At 50.7% G+C, this 15,420-nt stretch overlaps 1 protein-coding gene across 1 annotated transcript; it reads right to left on the reverse strand.

The window, feature by feature from the left end:
* Window positions 1-809: 809 nt before the first annotated feature.
* On the reverse strand, window positions 810-14,929 carry GRPEL1 (GrpE like 1, mitochondrial). Its single transcript, XM_019963265.2, has 4 exons — window positions 14,785-14,929; window positions 11,365-11,527; window positions 9,412-9,493; window positions 810-1,907 (listed from the first exon to the last, which is right to left on the reverse strand). The coding sequence occupies exons 1-4, from the start codon at window positions 14,844-14,846 to the stop codon at window positions 1,561-1,563; spliced, it is 654 nt and encodes a 217-aa protein (XP_019818824.1). The 5' UTR covers window positions 14,847-14,929; the 3' UTR covers window positions 810-1,560.
* Window positions 14,930-15,420: the final 491 nt, after the last annotated feature.

Here is a 15,420-nt window from a genome sequence, read left to right on the forward strand (position 1 = left end):
TCGGTGTAGAGCCGGGCGTGACCCCTGGCGCGGTTTCCTCAGGGAGCTCTACCGCCTTCATTATATACTGTTAACATGTATTTATTGAGCCGCCTCCAGTCGTAGCTGCAGCACGCGGGACGTTTCCTTCGGAGCACAGGTTCTCTGGTTGTGGCTTAGTTCTCTCCCTGTGGTATGTGGGATCTTAGTTCCTCAACTAGGGATCAAACCCAAGTCCCCTTCATTGGGAGGCGGATTCTTAACCACTGGACCAACAGGGAAATCCCTGGGCTATGCTTTTGACCAAATAATTTAAAGCAACTGAAAAGGAAAATTTTTTTGCAATTTTAATAATGGGATTATCACCTATACCTTTCAAACTTGTGTGCCCCCCATTTTTATGCAGTAAATAGACGTAACTGTACTGATCTTCAGTCCCTGAAGTACCCCTCAGAAGCAAAGATTGTGGGAGGTTACTTTTTCTCTGGCTCCATCATTCAGTTTTTCCCTTAGCGTGAGGAAAGGAGGGTCCTAAGGAGAGTCACAGGGTCAGCACTTGCCGGTTGTGTCTCTCTGCTGGTGCCGCTCCCCAGTGTCTGTGGTCCCCTCACGGTCGTGGGCGGACCCAGGCCTGCCCCCAGCACCGGCTGCCAGCCACCAGCCAGGGGGAGCCCTGGAGGAAGCCTCTTGCCCTTCCGGAACACAAGCCAACACGTCTGGGTGTCAGGCACACAGCTGCAGGGTCTGAGCAGAGACCCGGAAGGCTTCGTCACGCTGTCCTTAACGTGAGGATCTCCGCCATCAAAGCACACAGAACAGCTATCAGAACGTAGGAAAATATCAGGGCTTTAATCCTCTTAAATAAAATGTAACATTTAAAATATACCAAGCACGCAGTCCTCAGGTTTCTCTAGGAAAGTCCATCTTACTAGGGGAATCACCTTTAGGTCACTGGTCACTAGCTGGGTATGGATTTCAACATTTCCAAAGGCGAACAAAACAGGACAACGGTAACTGATTCCGTCACCCTCAGTAACGGGCAAAGTAGAGAGGTGTGGTTGTTCTTGGCAGGCAGGCAGTTACTGATTATAAAGGAACTCAAATCACATTTGTCACCAAGGGCCTCATAAACCTCCCTCAGCAATCCCCTCCACTGCCCGAGTGAAAGCCAAGCGTCCCGGGAGCTCACAGGCCACCGTGAGACGCACGGGACGCAGAGCAGCTGGCACGGCCAGCCAGCAGACGGGGTTCCTGAAGGCCTTTTATTTACTTCACACTCTGACGCCGCCAGAGTCTGGGCAGACACAGTGTTTCTCGAGATACCCCAGAGTCCAGCAGTGTCCCGTCAGCCTGTTCCGTAAGCACGTGGAACATGTGTTTAAAAATCAACGGACAGACTCCCGTATTCCAGTTCGTTAACGCAGCTGTGCAATCGGCTGGCTTTTCTGCGGGGCCGACGGATACCAAAGCCTTGCAGCAAGGTTTAGGAAAAGGTCAAGAGTATTCATAGGTGAGAAAAGACGAACCCGCCCTGGGAGAGTCAGCGAGCGATTACGACAAAGCGCTGACACCCACGGGCTGCTAAGCCCCCTTCACCACCCCCACCAGGGCGGGCCTCAGGGTGCGCCCGTGCAGCTTGTAACCCACTTTGTTAACCAGCGCCACAGTGCCCGGCTCCTTCCCCTCGACCGGCGTGTGGAACAGCGCCTCGTGCTCGTACGGGTCGAACTTGGCACCCAGGGGGTTCAGCCGGAGCAGGCCGTGCTTCGTGAACACCTTCTGGATCTGGACCTCAGTCATCACGAGCCCCTCGTAGAGGCTCTTCAGATGCGGGTTGTCGTCCCGAATCTCCTCCTGCGGGACACACTGCGTGGCCTTCTCCAGGATGTCTGCCACCTCCAGCAAGTCCTTGCAGAAGCCCTGGATGCCTGCGTAAGGTAAGGGAGAACGTCACTGCATTCCGCATCGACTGCACAGGCAGCTCAGAACAAGCCCTCCTTATGTGACGTGCGCGTGCTCACTCGCTCCGTCGTGTCCCACTCTTGTGACCCCGTAGACTGCAGCCCACCAGGCTCCTCTGTCCGTGGGAGTCTCCAGACAAGAACACGGGAGTGGGTTGCCATTCCCTTCATCCAGGGCATCCTCCTGACCCAGGGACTGAACCCGCGTCTCCTGCAATGGCAGGTGGACTCCTTACCACTGAGCCACCGCGGAGTCCTTCTGTCACCTTGTTTCAAATCACTACTTTGTGCTAGAATCTCACTGGGCTGGATTAAACAACAAACTTCCTGAGGTTTAGACAGAAGCCAATGAGGTGTAAAGACAGGGAGGTGAAAACCTGCAGAGCCAGACTGAAAACTCCCAGTCCTGCTCGAGACCAAGAGGACACAGACTCCCGAGCACATCAACCCCACGTCAGCCGCCAAGCGCGGGGCCTGGAGCCACACCCCCGGCTGTCAGACAGCCCTGGGACTGTGTGGAACCCCTCTGGGTTGAGGCTGCTTTGCTTACAGCACAGGGCCAACAGTGGCTGACACACGGCGAGCTTATGAGGACAGGAAGTTACGCACCTCACGGCGCCCAGAGCACTAAGTGCTCGATACACGTTACCATTACTTGGCACCACGAGGTCAGAGCTACCAGGACACAAGCCTTGATCTAACAGAAGAGGTAACAGTTTAAAAAATTTTATATAAATGCAAACGTCTATGCTTTCAAGACAACCCTTCAGATGCTGAAAGCAGGAAGCTGGGGCTGACGAGAGGCGCCCCCTGGGCCAGCCCGTCCCCCTCCCCCACGGCGCAGCAACGAGGCTCCAGACAACCCGCTCAAGTCTTCTCAAGTTTCAAAGGCTCTACACTTTGAAAAAGGCAACGCTTGTTTACAGCTTCCCTTGTTTTACACAGTATTTTCACCCAGTTGCTGTAAATGAAATTAAAAAGTCTACCCATCCAATAAAAACGTGAGCATCTAGTAAGGACGAACCCCTCGTGCGAGCTGCTGGGGAAACGTCTGCCAACGTGGAGTGTTGGTCTGAGACATGCAGCGCACGATCGCCACAGTGAGACACACAGTTACCAGTTATACTTCCAGGACGGAGCCCTCCTGAGTGCTGAGGACGATTAACCTCAGGGACATAGCTTACTTAGCCTGGGATGTGGACTCAGAGTCAGGACTGAGCCAAGCATTCCAGGAGCCCAGGGTGCCCGTCCACCAAGACGACACAAACCCAGAGAAGCTGACAGCTCCGGGTGGGGTGGTGGACTGAGGAGGGGAGCTGAGGCCACTCTGCCAAGGGTGTGGAGCAGAAGCGCGGGAGCTGAAGCTGGCCTGGACAGCGGAGGACGTGGCGGAAGGGCAGCGGGCGGAGTCCAGCCGTCCCCGCCCCCAGGGAGGGAGGGGGAGTGGGCGGAGTCCAGCCGTCCTGGACCCCAGGGTGGGAGGGGAGTGGGCGTGGGGGGAGAGCATAGTTTCAGATGCCTGACCTGAACACCTGCGTGCGCGAAGGTATCATTTACTCAAACGAGGAAGGGAAGCAAAGGGGAGAATTCAGTTTAAAATACCTCGGAGACATCCAGGTAAAGACAGCCAGGACTAGAATGGGGAAGAAACGTCTGAACTGGCAGCTCACCTGTGTGTGGACACCACTCAGCCCTGTTGGAGGGCGAGTCAGTGGGGGTGGTGAGGGGAGGCCTGAAGAACACGGACATTTGGAGGGCAGCAGGCATGCAGCCAGTGCAGGGGATGACCGAAGAGGAAGAAAAACAGGAGCGGAGATGACGGCATCTGAGAGCGAAACGCGTCTGCAGAAGCAGTGAGGCTCCATGGTCAGAGGGCCCGTGGAGGGAAGGTGGGCCCGCCCCAGCAGCCTCCTGCTGAACACGGCCTCTCGGAGCCCTGGGAGCCCGCCAGCGCAGGCCGCTCACCCCCACGCAGACACGGCTCTGCAATCCACACTACTGTCGCCCAACCTGTAAGCTCAGCAGCATCTGTGGGGCATCCGAGGGGACTGGTGCTCCCGTGGCTGGGACGGTCCCGGCCTACTAAGGCCTGAATCTGTGGGCTTGGTGGGCGTGCCCACAAAAGCAAGGCTGGGTCTGGGCTCCAGGAGGCCTGCGTTGTTAGCTCTGGGAACACGGCGGCAGGGCACGCCAGGGCTGCCTGCCTGCACTCCCTCGGAGGTGGGGCCTGGCGCAGTGTGACGACAGTGCACCCTGTGAGCCGGGCAATGGGAGGGCTTCCCCGGCGGCTCGGAGGTGAAGAACCCGCCTGCCAACGCAGGAGATGCAGGTTCCATCCCCGGGTTGAGAAGATCCCCTGGAGGAGAGCGTGGCACCCCATTCTAGTATTCCTGCCTGGAGAATCCCATGGACAGAGGGGCCTGGTGGGCTGCAGTCAGTCCACAGGGCCACACAGTCAGACGCGATGAAGCTCACACAACAGCGGCCACCACGCAGCACGCTCCCTGGGGCACAGCTGCAGTGGGGCGATGCTCAGCTCAGTGGCTCCCCTCCCAGAGGGGGCGCTCACTCCCGCCTACCTCACTGTGCAGCTCAGAAACAGATCTGGGGGATGTCCACTCTGACCAGGAGGGAGCAGATCCTTCCTCTGGCAGGGCTGTGACAACCACAGAGGGGAGGCCCCGCTCAACCAGTCACACCCCCCATCCATGGGACAGTGGCCAGGACACCCAGGAGCACCTGTACTATAAAAGCAGGCCTTGCACCAAAAATGTTAGACCCACGCGGGCTACTACACAGGGAGGCTCCCACACAAGGAAAAAAAAGCCCTCCAAGACCACGGTAAGTAACTGTTTCTCCTAACAACATAAGAAATCTGAAAGGCAGAATAATGAAAATCACCCAATCAGAACAGCAGACAAGAAAGCCAAATGAAAAAACATGAAAGCAACGTAAGAGACCTATGGGATAATTCGCCAATGTACACGACAGGGATTCTAGCAGAAAAGAAAGGGGGGTTGCAGATGCATTTGCGTGCCTCACGGCTGGGCCCTTCCCTGGCGGTCCAGTGAGCTTAAACGGCCTCACAATGCGGCAGGCGCGGGCTCAATCTCTGATCAGGGAGCTGAAACCCCACGTCTTCAAGTCAGAAAACAAAGCAGAAACAATGCTGTAACAAGTTTAGCAAAGACTTTAAAAATGGTCCACATGGGAAAAAAATCACTTAAAATGGAACAGTTAGAGAGAGGATTCTAAAGACAGCAAAAGGGGGAGTGAGCTATGGGGGATCCCGTGCGGCTGTCAGCCGGCATCCCCAGAGACACTGCGTGCCAGAAGGAAGGGGAGGGCATAGTAAAGGCGTGCGAGGGAGAAGTCTGCAACCTGGAAACCCTACCAGTAAGGTCATCATTTACAAGGAGACAAAGAACTTCTTAGACCAGCAGAAACTTTTTGTACTTTTAACACAGCAATACTAAACCTATCCTAAAAGAAACATTAAAAAAAGTCTTCCCTAAGTAGAAAAGAAGAAGCTATAGGCAAGAGAAAACCCAACTGTAAAGTAAATCACTTAAAGCCAGTACAAAGATTAAAAAAAAAAAAAAAAGTCTGTGAAATCAATGATGCTGCAATGAACACCTGAAGGGTCAACACGAAACATGTAAAAGACAACATCAAAATCATAAAGTGTGGGGAAGGAGTAAGAAAACGTTGACTTTTTTCCCCCTAGAATATGTTTGAGCCTATATGACCACCAGTCTAAAGCAAGCAGATCTAGAAAGAGATTAACATACTATAAAAAAGCTGAGCGCCGAAGAATTGATGCTTTTGAACTGTGGTGTTGGAGAAGACTCTCGAGAGTCCCTTGGACTGCAAGGAGATCAAACCAGTCCATCCTAAAGGAGAGCAGTCCTGGGTGTTCATTGGAAGGACCGATGTTGAAGCTGAAACTCCAATACTTTGGCCACCTGATGTGAAGAGCTGACTCATTTGAAAAGATCCTGATGCTGGGAAAGATTGAGGGCAGGAGTAGAAGGGGACGACAGAGGATGAGATGGCTGGATGGCATCAGCGACTCGATGGTCATGGGTTTGGGTGGACTCCGGGAGTTGGTGATGGACAGGGAGGCCTGGTGTGCTGCGGTTCATGGGGTCGCAAAACGTCGAACACGACTGAGCGACTGAACTGCACTGAATATACTTGAAAAACATGGTAACCACAAATCAACAACGCACACTAGATTTACAAAATACAAAAAGACAACAAGCACAATACAAAAAAACAAAAATACATCAAACTACAATACGCAGTCTACCAGAGACCTACTTTAACCAAAGGACACACACAGGTTGAAAGTTGAGGGGACTATTTCATGCAAAGGTAAATAAGAAAGTGGGGGGGGGGGGGTCACGATATTCATCAGACAAAACAGACATTAAAACAGAAGCTATAAACACAGAAAGAAAAACACTATATAATATTAAAAATCAATCCAAGAAGATATTATATTCCTCAACATATATGCACCCACACAAGAGCACCCAAAGTGCATAAAACAAATGCTACAGACATAAAGTGAGAAACTTCATGGGATACAACAGCGGGAGACTCTCCTGCCCGCCTCGCATCGACAGACAGAGCTAGACAGGAAGTCAGGAACAACAGAGATCCAAAATGATACAACAGAGCAGCCAGACTTAACTGATACGCTCAAGACATTCCATCCAAAAATACAGAATACACGTTTAAGTGCACACAGAGCCTTTTCTAGGACTGACCACACACTGGGGCACAAAACAAGCCTCGACAGCTTTAACAGAACAGAAACTATTTCCAGCATCTTTCTGACCAGAGCTGCATGAACCTAGGTATCAACTACAGAAAAAGAAATGAAAACAAAACAAAAGCCCAACTGTATGGAATTAAACAACACGCTCCTAAAATGCCAATGGGTCCACAGTGACATAGAAGCAGAAGTTAAAAACTGCCTAGGGCCAAATGACAGTGGCCACGCGCCACACACAGTCTGCACGACGCGCAAAGCGGTTTTCAGAGGCAAGTCCAGTGATACAGGGCTTCTTTAAGAGAGAAGAGAAATCGCAGAACAACCTAACCTACCACCTGAAAGAATCAGAAAAATAAGAACAAACAAAACCTGAAGTCAACAGAAGCGAGGAGATAAAGATCAGAGAGAAACTAGAGATTAAAACAAACAAACAAACAAAAAAAACCCCCAAAAAACTGGCTCACCAAGAAAAGGGAGAGGATCCAAATAAAGAAAATAAGAAATGAAAGAGAAATCACAACTGATGCCACAGAAATACAAACCATTAAGAGAATATTATGAACAATTAATTATATTCCAACAAACCTGACAATCCAGAAGACAAAAACAAGTTCCTACAAAGACACAGCCCACCAAAACTGAATCAAGATATACGTAATCTGAACAAACTGATAACTAGATGTGAAACAGAATCTGTAATTAAAAGAAATTCCCTACAAACAAAAGTCCAGGACCAGATGGCTTCACAGGTGAATTCTATCAAACATAGAAAGAACTCCTACCAATTCTTCTGAAACTCTTTCAAAAGAATGAAGAGGAAGGAATACTCCCAAAGACATTCTATGAAGCCACCATTACCCTGATACCAAAACCAAAGACAGACCCTACTTAAAAAAAAAAAAAATTACAGGCCAATATCTTTGATGAATACAGATGCAAAAATTCTCAACAAAATATTAGCAAATGGAAATTAACAACAGATAAAAAAGATCATACACCACGACCAAGATGGACTCATCTCAGGGTCATAACAATAGTTCAGCATATGCAAATCAATCAATGAGATACACCATGTCAACAAGAGAAAAGATAAAAACCACATGATCATCTCAACAGATGAAGAAAAAGCATCTGATCCAACACCCACTCACAATAAAAACTTACGACATAAGGATGCCCACTCATCACTTTTTCAATACAGTACTGGGAGTCTAAGCCGCGATGTAAAACTGTCAGTATATACTGATGACACGATAAAATACTTATTGAAAGCCCTGAGACTCCACACAAAAACTACTAGAATAAATGAATTCAGCAAGGTAGCAGGATATAAGATTAATATACAGAAACTGGCTGAATTTTTTTACACTAACAATGAAATATCAGAAAGAGAATGTAAAGAGCAATATCCTTTAAAATCACATCAAATAATAAAAAAAACTTAGGAACAAACCTGAAAGGAGGTGAAAGACTTACATGCTGATAACCATAAACCATTAGTGAAGGAAACCGAAAATGATTCAAAGAAATGGAAAGATATTCCACGCTCTCCATGGAAGAATTAACATTGTTAAAATGGCCACACTACCCAAAGCAATCTACAGATTTAATGTGATCACGATCAAATTACCAGGGTTTCCCAGGTGGCTTGGTGGTAAAGAACCTGCCAGCCAATGCAGGAGACACAGGAATCTTGGGTCAATCCATGGGTTGGCAAGATTCTCTGGAGGAGGAAATGGCAACGCACTCCAGTATTCTTGCCAGGATGCCCATGGACAGAGGGGCCTGGTGAGCTGCAGTCCATGGGGTCACAGAGTTGGACACGACTGAGTGACTGAGCACGCACACTATCAAATTACCCGTGACATCTTCTACAGAAGATGAGCAAGTGCAAACTATTATGTACAGAATGAACAACAGGTTACCACTGTGGAGCATATGGGACTATAGTTAATTATCCTATGATAAGACAATAATGGAAAAGAACGTAAAAAGATGTGTAACTGAGTCACCTTGCTGTACAGCAGAAATTAACACATTATAAACCAACTATATACTTCAATAAAATTAAAAAAAGAGAGGTTTGTTCTCTGTGCTGAACTTGGGTCTGTCCCTGGGCAGAGGGTTTCACCTCCTACAGTTCTGCATCCAGAACAGGGGGACTGAAAGCTCTGTCCCCTAAGTGCTCAGCGGTCTTCTGGGTGACCAACACAACGTATGTGGGGCTGGGAGACGGGCCTTGGCGCCAGGGCCATTTTAGTGCAAATCATTTCAGCCTCACCGACCTCAACTGTAAGGCGGGAAGCATGATGACAGAAGGATCCAACGGTGTCGACACAGACAGCGCCTGACGAGGTCTTAAGTGAGGCCAGCGTCAGGGCTGCTCCCGCTGAGGACCCGAGCCTCACAGGGCACCTCTGCTGGCACCTGCAGCCTCACACTGAGGCCCTCGTGCGGAAGAGAGAAGGATACTCTCCTATGAAGGAACCACGCTCACCACTACGAGCGTGCATCACAAGCCAGCTCTGCTCCTTCTAGGCAACAGCTGACTCATCCCAACCACTGGAGGAGTGCAGCCAGCAGCCGCCCACCTCCCCACCTGATCCATCATGCTGTCTAGGACCACACACACCCCCACTTCCTTGTCCATGTTTCCCAGGATCAATATCATGTAGTGTTTAAAGTTACCATATAGTTTTGCCTCCTCCACCAATTTTTGGCTCCTCTGCCGCAAGTTCTCAGTATCTGCTAGAGCTCGCTTATATTTTTCCTTTAAAAAAAAAAAGGAAGAAAAATTCACATGAAATAAATCTGGAACAAATTCATCAGAAAACAAATGTGATATAATCAACTGCAAGTCAAAATACAAACAACAGCTATCAGTACTTTGGAGACTGGATGCGGAATATAAACAGAAGTCAATTAACCAGTGCCACTATTCCCACTATGTGGGGAATAAGATGGCCAGGCGTCACATATTCATAAGCCCCCAAGGCCATTCTCACTCTGTGTACAGCTGAGCCAAGGACAAGAAAAGCTGCTCATTTCCCCTGGTTCTGATGGTTCCTCGCAAGGAAGGACCAGTCATTCCTCTGGAGAATCTCCAGCTCAAGGGAACCCTAGAACCCAGGGTAAGGGCTGACCTGGCTTGCTTCTCACACCCCAAGGAGAGGGTCAGGAGAACCACCACCCTTAGCAGACAGCTTTGACCTCTACCCCACAGAAGAGGAAAAACCTCAGGAATGAACCTTTGGTATTTTTAATATTGCCCAGATACGGTTCAGTTGGAACACTTACTGTGTAACAATCATTTGAATTCTTGTATTTTCCTCATTTTGCACCAACTCTTCTATAATCGTATCCATCTCCTGGCATTTCTATTTTTCGTGGGCACTAGGTTACTGCGTTCCGCTTTCTGGGGGTCCCAGTGCCACGGTTAAGAGCAAGGTCTCACAGGCTCAGACCGTGGCCCTGCCACTGGGTAGCAAGGTGACCTCGGGAAGTGTACCAAACAGTCCTGGGCCTCAGTTTCCTCATCTGTAAACAGGGGTATTAACGGCTGACTCACAGGGCTGTTGTGAGGATTCGTATAAACAAAGGGGTTAGCAAAGCCCTAGCACAGTGCTTCATGGCAAATAGACGGGGATACGACGGAAACAGTGACACACTATTTTCTTGGGCTCCCAAATCACTGCAGGTGGCGACCGCAGCCATGAAGCTAAAAGACGCTTGCCCCCTGGAAATAAAGCTGTGACAAACCTCAACAGCTTATTAAAAAGTAGAGACATTACTTTGCTAACAAAGGTCCATCCAGTCAAAGCTATGGTTTTTTCAGTAATCACATTTGGATGTGAGAGCTGAACAATAAAAACAGTTGAGTGCCATACTACTTTACTGCAGCACTGGAGAAGACTCTCGGGAGTCCCTTGGACAGCAAGGAGATCCAACCAGTCCATCCTAAAGGAAATCAGTCCTGAATATTCATTGGAAGGACTGATGCTGAAGCTCCAATACTTTGGCCACCTGTTGCGGAGAACTGACTCATTGGAAAAGACCCTGATGCTGGGACAGACTGAAGGCAGGAGAAGATGGTGAAGACAGAGGATGAGATGGCCGGATGGCATCACCGACTTGGGGGATATGAATTTGGGCAGACTCCAGGAGATGGCAAGGGACAGGGAGGCCTGGAGTGCTGCAGTCCCTGCGGTCGCAAAGAGTCAGACACGACTGAGTGACTGAACAACAACACTTTTCCACATGAGGTCATAATCTGTATTACTAATTAGTTCAAAAAACTCCAACATTCCTAGGAGAGCACCAGATGACTTTACCTCTGGCTCCCACCTTTGTCCTCCCAAAGACCCAAGCTCAAAGGTCCTACTGAATATTCCTCACTTGTAAAGGCCATTTTCAGTCTTAACTCAATATAATCTATGTAGCACATGAAGATAATTCTCATGACAACCAGAGTCACAGTGGATTTGAGTTCTATCCCTCCTTCAGCAGTAACTTGCTAGAACCCAAAAGGGACAGAATTCGTCTGGCTTCTGCCTCTGTTGTCAGGGAGGCCATCTTGACATCCCCAGGAGACAGACCTGGAGTTCCACAGACCACACTCCTCACAAGAGCCCACAGCCTTACCATGGTCTCCTTCAGCTGCTCTTCCAGCTTGACCTTCTCTTCCATGAGTGTCTTCTCCGTGGAAGGAAGATCTGTCTTCTGTTCATTCTGACCCGCGTCCTCTTCCAGGTTCTGGCCGTTGTTCTTCTGTTTTGCAGCTGTGCACAGCAGCCGAGGAGAAGACCTGAAGGCAAGTCCACACGACAGAAATTAAGATCATGATTCTTCTGCTTGTTAAAGTCAGACGGATGACTTTAAATCGTCCAAATGGACGATGGAAATCAAAGGTAATTTAAAACTACTTGCTACATGGGGGAGAAAGGATTTGTCTTAGATACAATAAACGCAAATTGCATATGATGTATGGAAGCTATTTGTTTATGTAGAGTCTTCTGCAATACACGCCTAAACTAAAACGTCAGTGCGCCAAGGCTACAGCACTTATCTCCCCTTCTCCTCACCCTCAGGAACTCCTGATCATCCAGACCCCACCACGAGCTGAAGAAGAGCTACTACTGGAGGTGAGGTCCAGCGCTGCTGTCCCTTACAAAGCCTCGTGGGCAGACATCTTGCCCACAGGCTACTTCAGTTCAGTCCAGTCGCTCAGTCATGTCCGACTCCTTGCGACCCCATGAACTGCAGCATGCCAGACCTCCCCGTCCATCACCAACTCCCGCAGTCCACCCAAACCCATGTCCACTGAGTCGGTGATGCCATCCAACCATCTCATTCTCTGTTGCCCCCTTCTCCTCCTGCCCTCAATCTTTCCCTGCATCAGGGTCTTTTCAAATGAGTCAGCTCTTCGCATCAGGTGGCCAAAGTCATGCAAAAAGGTATCTATATACACAGAACTGTAACTTGGGTTTGAAAGTGATAAAAGAGGAACCAAGTGCTTTGGGAGGCCCAGAGTAGAATATTTCTAGCTTTGGAGAAATGGAAGTCTGGGAAAGGATTTGGGCAGAGGGACTCTGAAGAACAGGCAAGAGTTCACATACAGAGCCAGGAATAGACAAGACAGACTCACTTCAGGAAGGGCATGAACAAAGGCGTGGAGGCAGGAAAGCACAGGGGTGGTTACGTACAGGGGAAAACACAAAAAGCTCTAAAAACTAGCGCTGGGAGTGACTTGGGGTATTACCCAATCTGATCCCCATGTGGAAAAGGTTAAGTAATAAGCCCAAGGCCACAGCGCCATTAATGAATAATACGGATCTGTTCACCAGGTCCAGTGGGGCTCTGAAGTATGCCACAGCCCAATCTGAAAATAAACTACATTCAATTTCCTCCCCAGATTAAAGCAAGCTGCCTCAGTGAACAGAAAAGCTAAGGGCACACAGAACATGCGTACAAGGGTGTTTAAGACAGCACGTACAGATGTTTTCCAGGATGAAAAGCTTGAAACAGAACACTGCTCAGAAGGACACGGGGGGACAAACTGTTGCTTCCACGGTCTGGAATACTGAGCAGCCACCAAATAGATGGCAGTGTTAAATTGCCATCTTTTGGCTACACCACGGGGGTACTGTGCAGGAAGAAATGCAACGTAGAGAAATACACAAAACATGACCCCAGTTTTATAAACACAAACCAGAAATCCTATTTTGAGAAGAATAAAAGGATACACTAGTCTGTTACCAATACTTTGGCCACCTTATGTGAAGAGCTGACTCACTGGAAAAGATCCTGATGTTGGGAAAGATGGAGGGCAGGAGGAGAAGGGGACGACAGAGGAAAAGACGGTTGGATGGCATCACAGACTCAATGGACGTGAGTTTGAGCAAACTCTGGGAGAGAGTGATGGCAAGGAAGCCTGGCAGGCTCCAGTGCATGGGGTCGTGAAGAGCAGGACACGACTGAGCAGCTGAACAATCACCTGGGGGTGAAGACCAGTGGCCATTATGCTGCTGTTTTTACTTTTGCAACTGAAAAACGAACCATCTAAAGACGGAGTGTGCTGCCATGACCTGCCCTCGTTTCCAGCGGTCCTGGCATCTGGGTGTAACAGTCACAGCCTTTCACGTGGGCCCCACTCAGCAGAGGCCCTCCTGCAGCAGCCAGTCTGGGTTTGCTCCAGAACTGGCTCCCAGAACTCAGTTACTCCCAGAGCTCCGCACACAATTCAATGTGCTCTCTCCCCTACTCGAGCCTCCTTACACAAAACCTATTCCTAGAGGCAGAAATGCACGCAGGCCTGGCAATCAACTGGATTTCCCAGGTGGCTCCAGTGGTAAATAACCCAGCGGCCAATGCAGGAGACGTAAGAGAAGCGGGTTCAATCCCTGGGTCAGGCAGATCCCCTGGAGGAGGGCCTAGCAACCCACTCCAATATTTCTGTCTGGAAAATCCCCAAGGACAGAGGAGCTTGGCTGGCTACAATCTAAATGACTGCAAAGAGTCGGCCACGACTGAGCACGCACCCAAGTCCAGGCAATCAATGCCAGTTACAAAAATCGCAAATGGAGCCAACAGCTTCTCCTCACTCGACTCCCCAGGTGGGTTTGTTCCCACACTGTCTATACAATGGATCCGGCTAGAACAGCAGCTTCATCCCCTCGCCCTGTCCTCGTCCCGGTTTATCGTCTCACCATCACTAAATAAAGCTCCTTGAGGGCAAAGTCCGGGTCCTGCTCCGCGCAGCTTCTACCCCATGTTCGGCCCAGAGCAGCTTCTCCTAACAGATAACCTGGTTCCCCGAAGCTCCCCTCAATGTGGAAGGTGCTACTTCAGTTCAGTCGCTCAGTCATGTCCGACTCTTTGCGACCCCATGGGCTGCAGCAAGCCAGGCCTCCCTGTCCATCTCCAACTCCCGGAGTTTACTCAAACTCATGTCCACTGAGTCGGTGATGCCATCTAACCATCTCATCATGTCTTCCCCTTCTCTTCCCGCCTTCAATCTTTCCCAGCGTCTTTTCCAATGAGTCAGTTCTTCGCATCAGGTGGCCAAATTACTGGGAGTTTCAGCTTCAGCATCAGTCCGCTAAGCACGGGCTAAACTAAGTTAGGAGGCCGGACTTTGAAACGGCAGAAACCGCAGGTTTAAAAAAAAAAAAAGGCAAAGGAAAAGCCAAGGAGAGGGCAGGGCCTCGTGACCTCCGCCGCGGCGTCACTGCTCTAAGTCAGCGGCTCTCCCCACGGTGCGTTAGGTAGGGGCTGCGGCCCTTCTGTGCTCGGACTCCGCAGCACGCGGAGGTGGTGGAAGCTCGGGCCGGGCGGAAGGAGCCCGCTCGCCACCGCCGCCTCGCGCGGGGCGCCGTCCCGTCCGCCCCGCGGGCAGCAGGGACAGAGCGGCGGCCGGGCAGGCCCCACAGGAGACCCCAGCGGAGCCCGCGCCGCGCGTCTGGAAGCCCCCCCACGACGCCCGGGCTGGAGCCGGGCAGGGCTCGCGTCCGAGCCAGCGGGGACAGCGCGCCCCTCCTAAGCCTGGCCATCGGCGCCCCTTACCTGAGAGACAACGCGAAAGCCGGGAGGCTGCCCCGGGCCAGACGCACGCACCGAGCCGCCATGACTGCTGCCGGCACTGCGCGCGCGCATCGGGCATGCGCGAGACTCTATTCTTGCTTCTCCCGCCCAATTGCTTCCCCTCAGCCAATCCACCACCGTTCTTCCTCTGATGGACAGGGCATATTCACCAATAATTGCCGGCCTGGACGGTGGGCGGGGTTTGAGGCCTTGAGAGGCCCCCGAAAGTGAAGCTGAGGTGAAAGGTGAAGGAAACAGACTCCTCCGTGGGGGGGGGGGGGGGGGGCGTGGTCAAGGGAACAACCAATAGAGAGAGAGCATGGGGGAGGGCGCCGGAAGTGCGGACTGAGGGGGCGCGGAGACTCTCGAGCGCGGTTTCCAGTGAGGCCCGCTCTTTCTGTACATCCACCTTAAGCTTCAGGGCGCTCTTTGTTCTGGGAGGTGGCGAGACGCCAGGGCTTTTGTCCTTTTCTCCCTCACAGCCCGAGCTCCTGGGACCGAGCCAGACTTTGGGTGCTCAGTGTAGGCTAAAGGCAAATAGGTCAAGGACGAAAGCTCGTGGACGGGCGACCGCAGGGCTCCGGGAAAGTCGGTTAAAACAGCGTTAGGCGGTCTCCG

Source organism: Bos indicus, chromosome 6 (assembly GCF_029378745.1).
Source record: "Bos indicus isolate NIAB-ARS_2022 breed Sahiwal x Tharparkar chromosome 6, NIAB-ARS_B.indTharparkar_mat_pri_1.0, whole genome shotgun sequence".
Lineage (NCBI taxonomy): Eukaryota > Metazoa > Chordata > Mammalia > Artiodactyla > Bovidae > Bos > Bos indicus.

Coding starts and splice junctions, on each gene's coding strand:
- GRPEL1 (XM_019963265.2), bottom strand. CDS start 14,846: ATGGCGGCTCGGTGCGTGCGTCTGGCCCGGGGCAGCCTCCCGGCTTTC. Junction 11,528..14,784: donor GCTTTCGCGTTGTCTCTCAG/GTAAGGGGCGCC, acceptor ACTTGCCTTCAG/GTCTTCTCCTCGGCTGCTGT. Junction 1,908..9,411: donor GGAGGAGGCAAAACTATATG/GTAACTTTAAAC, acceptor TACCTTACGCAG/GCATCCAGGGCTTCTGCAAG.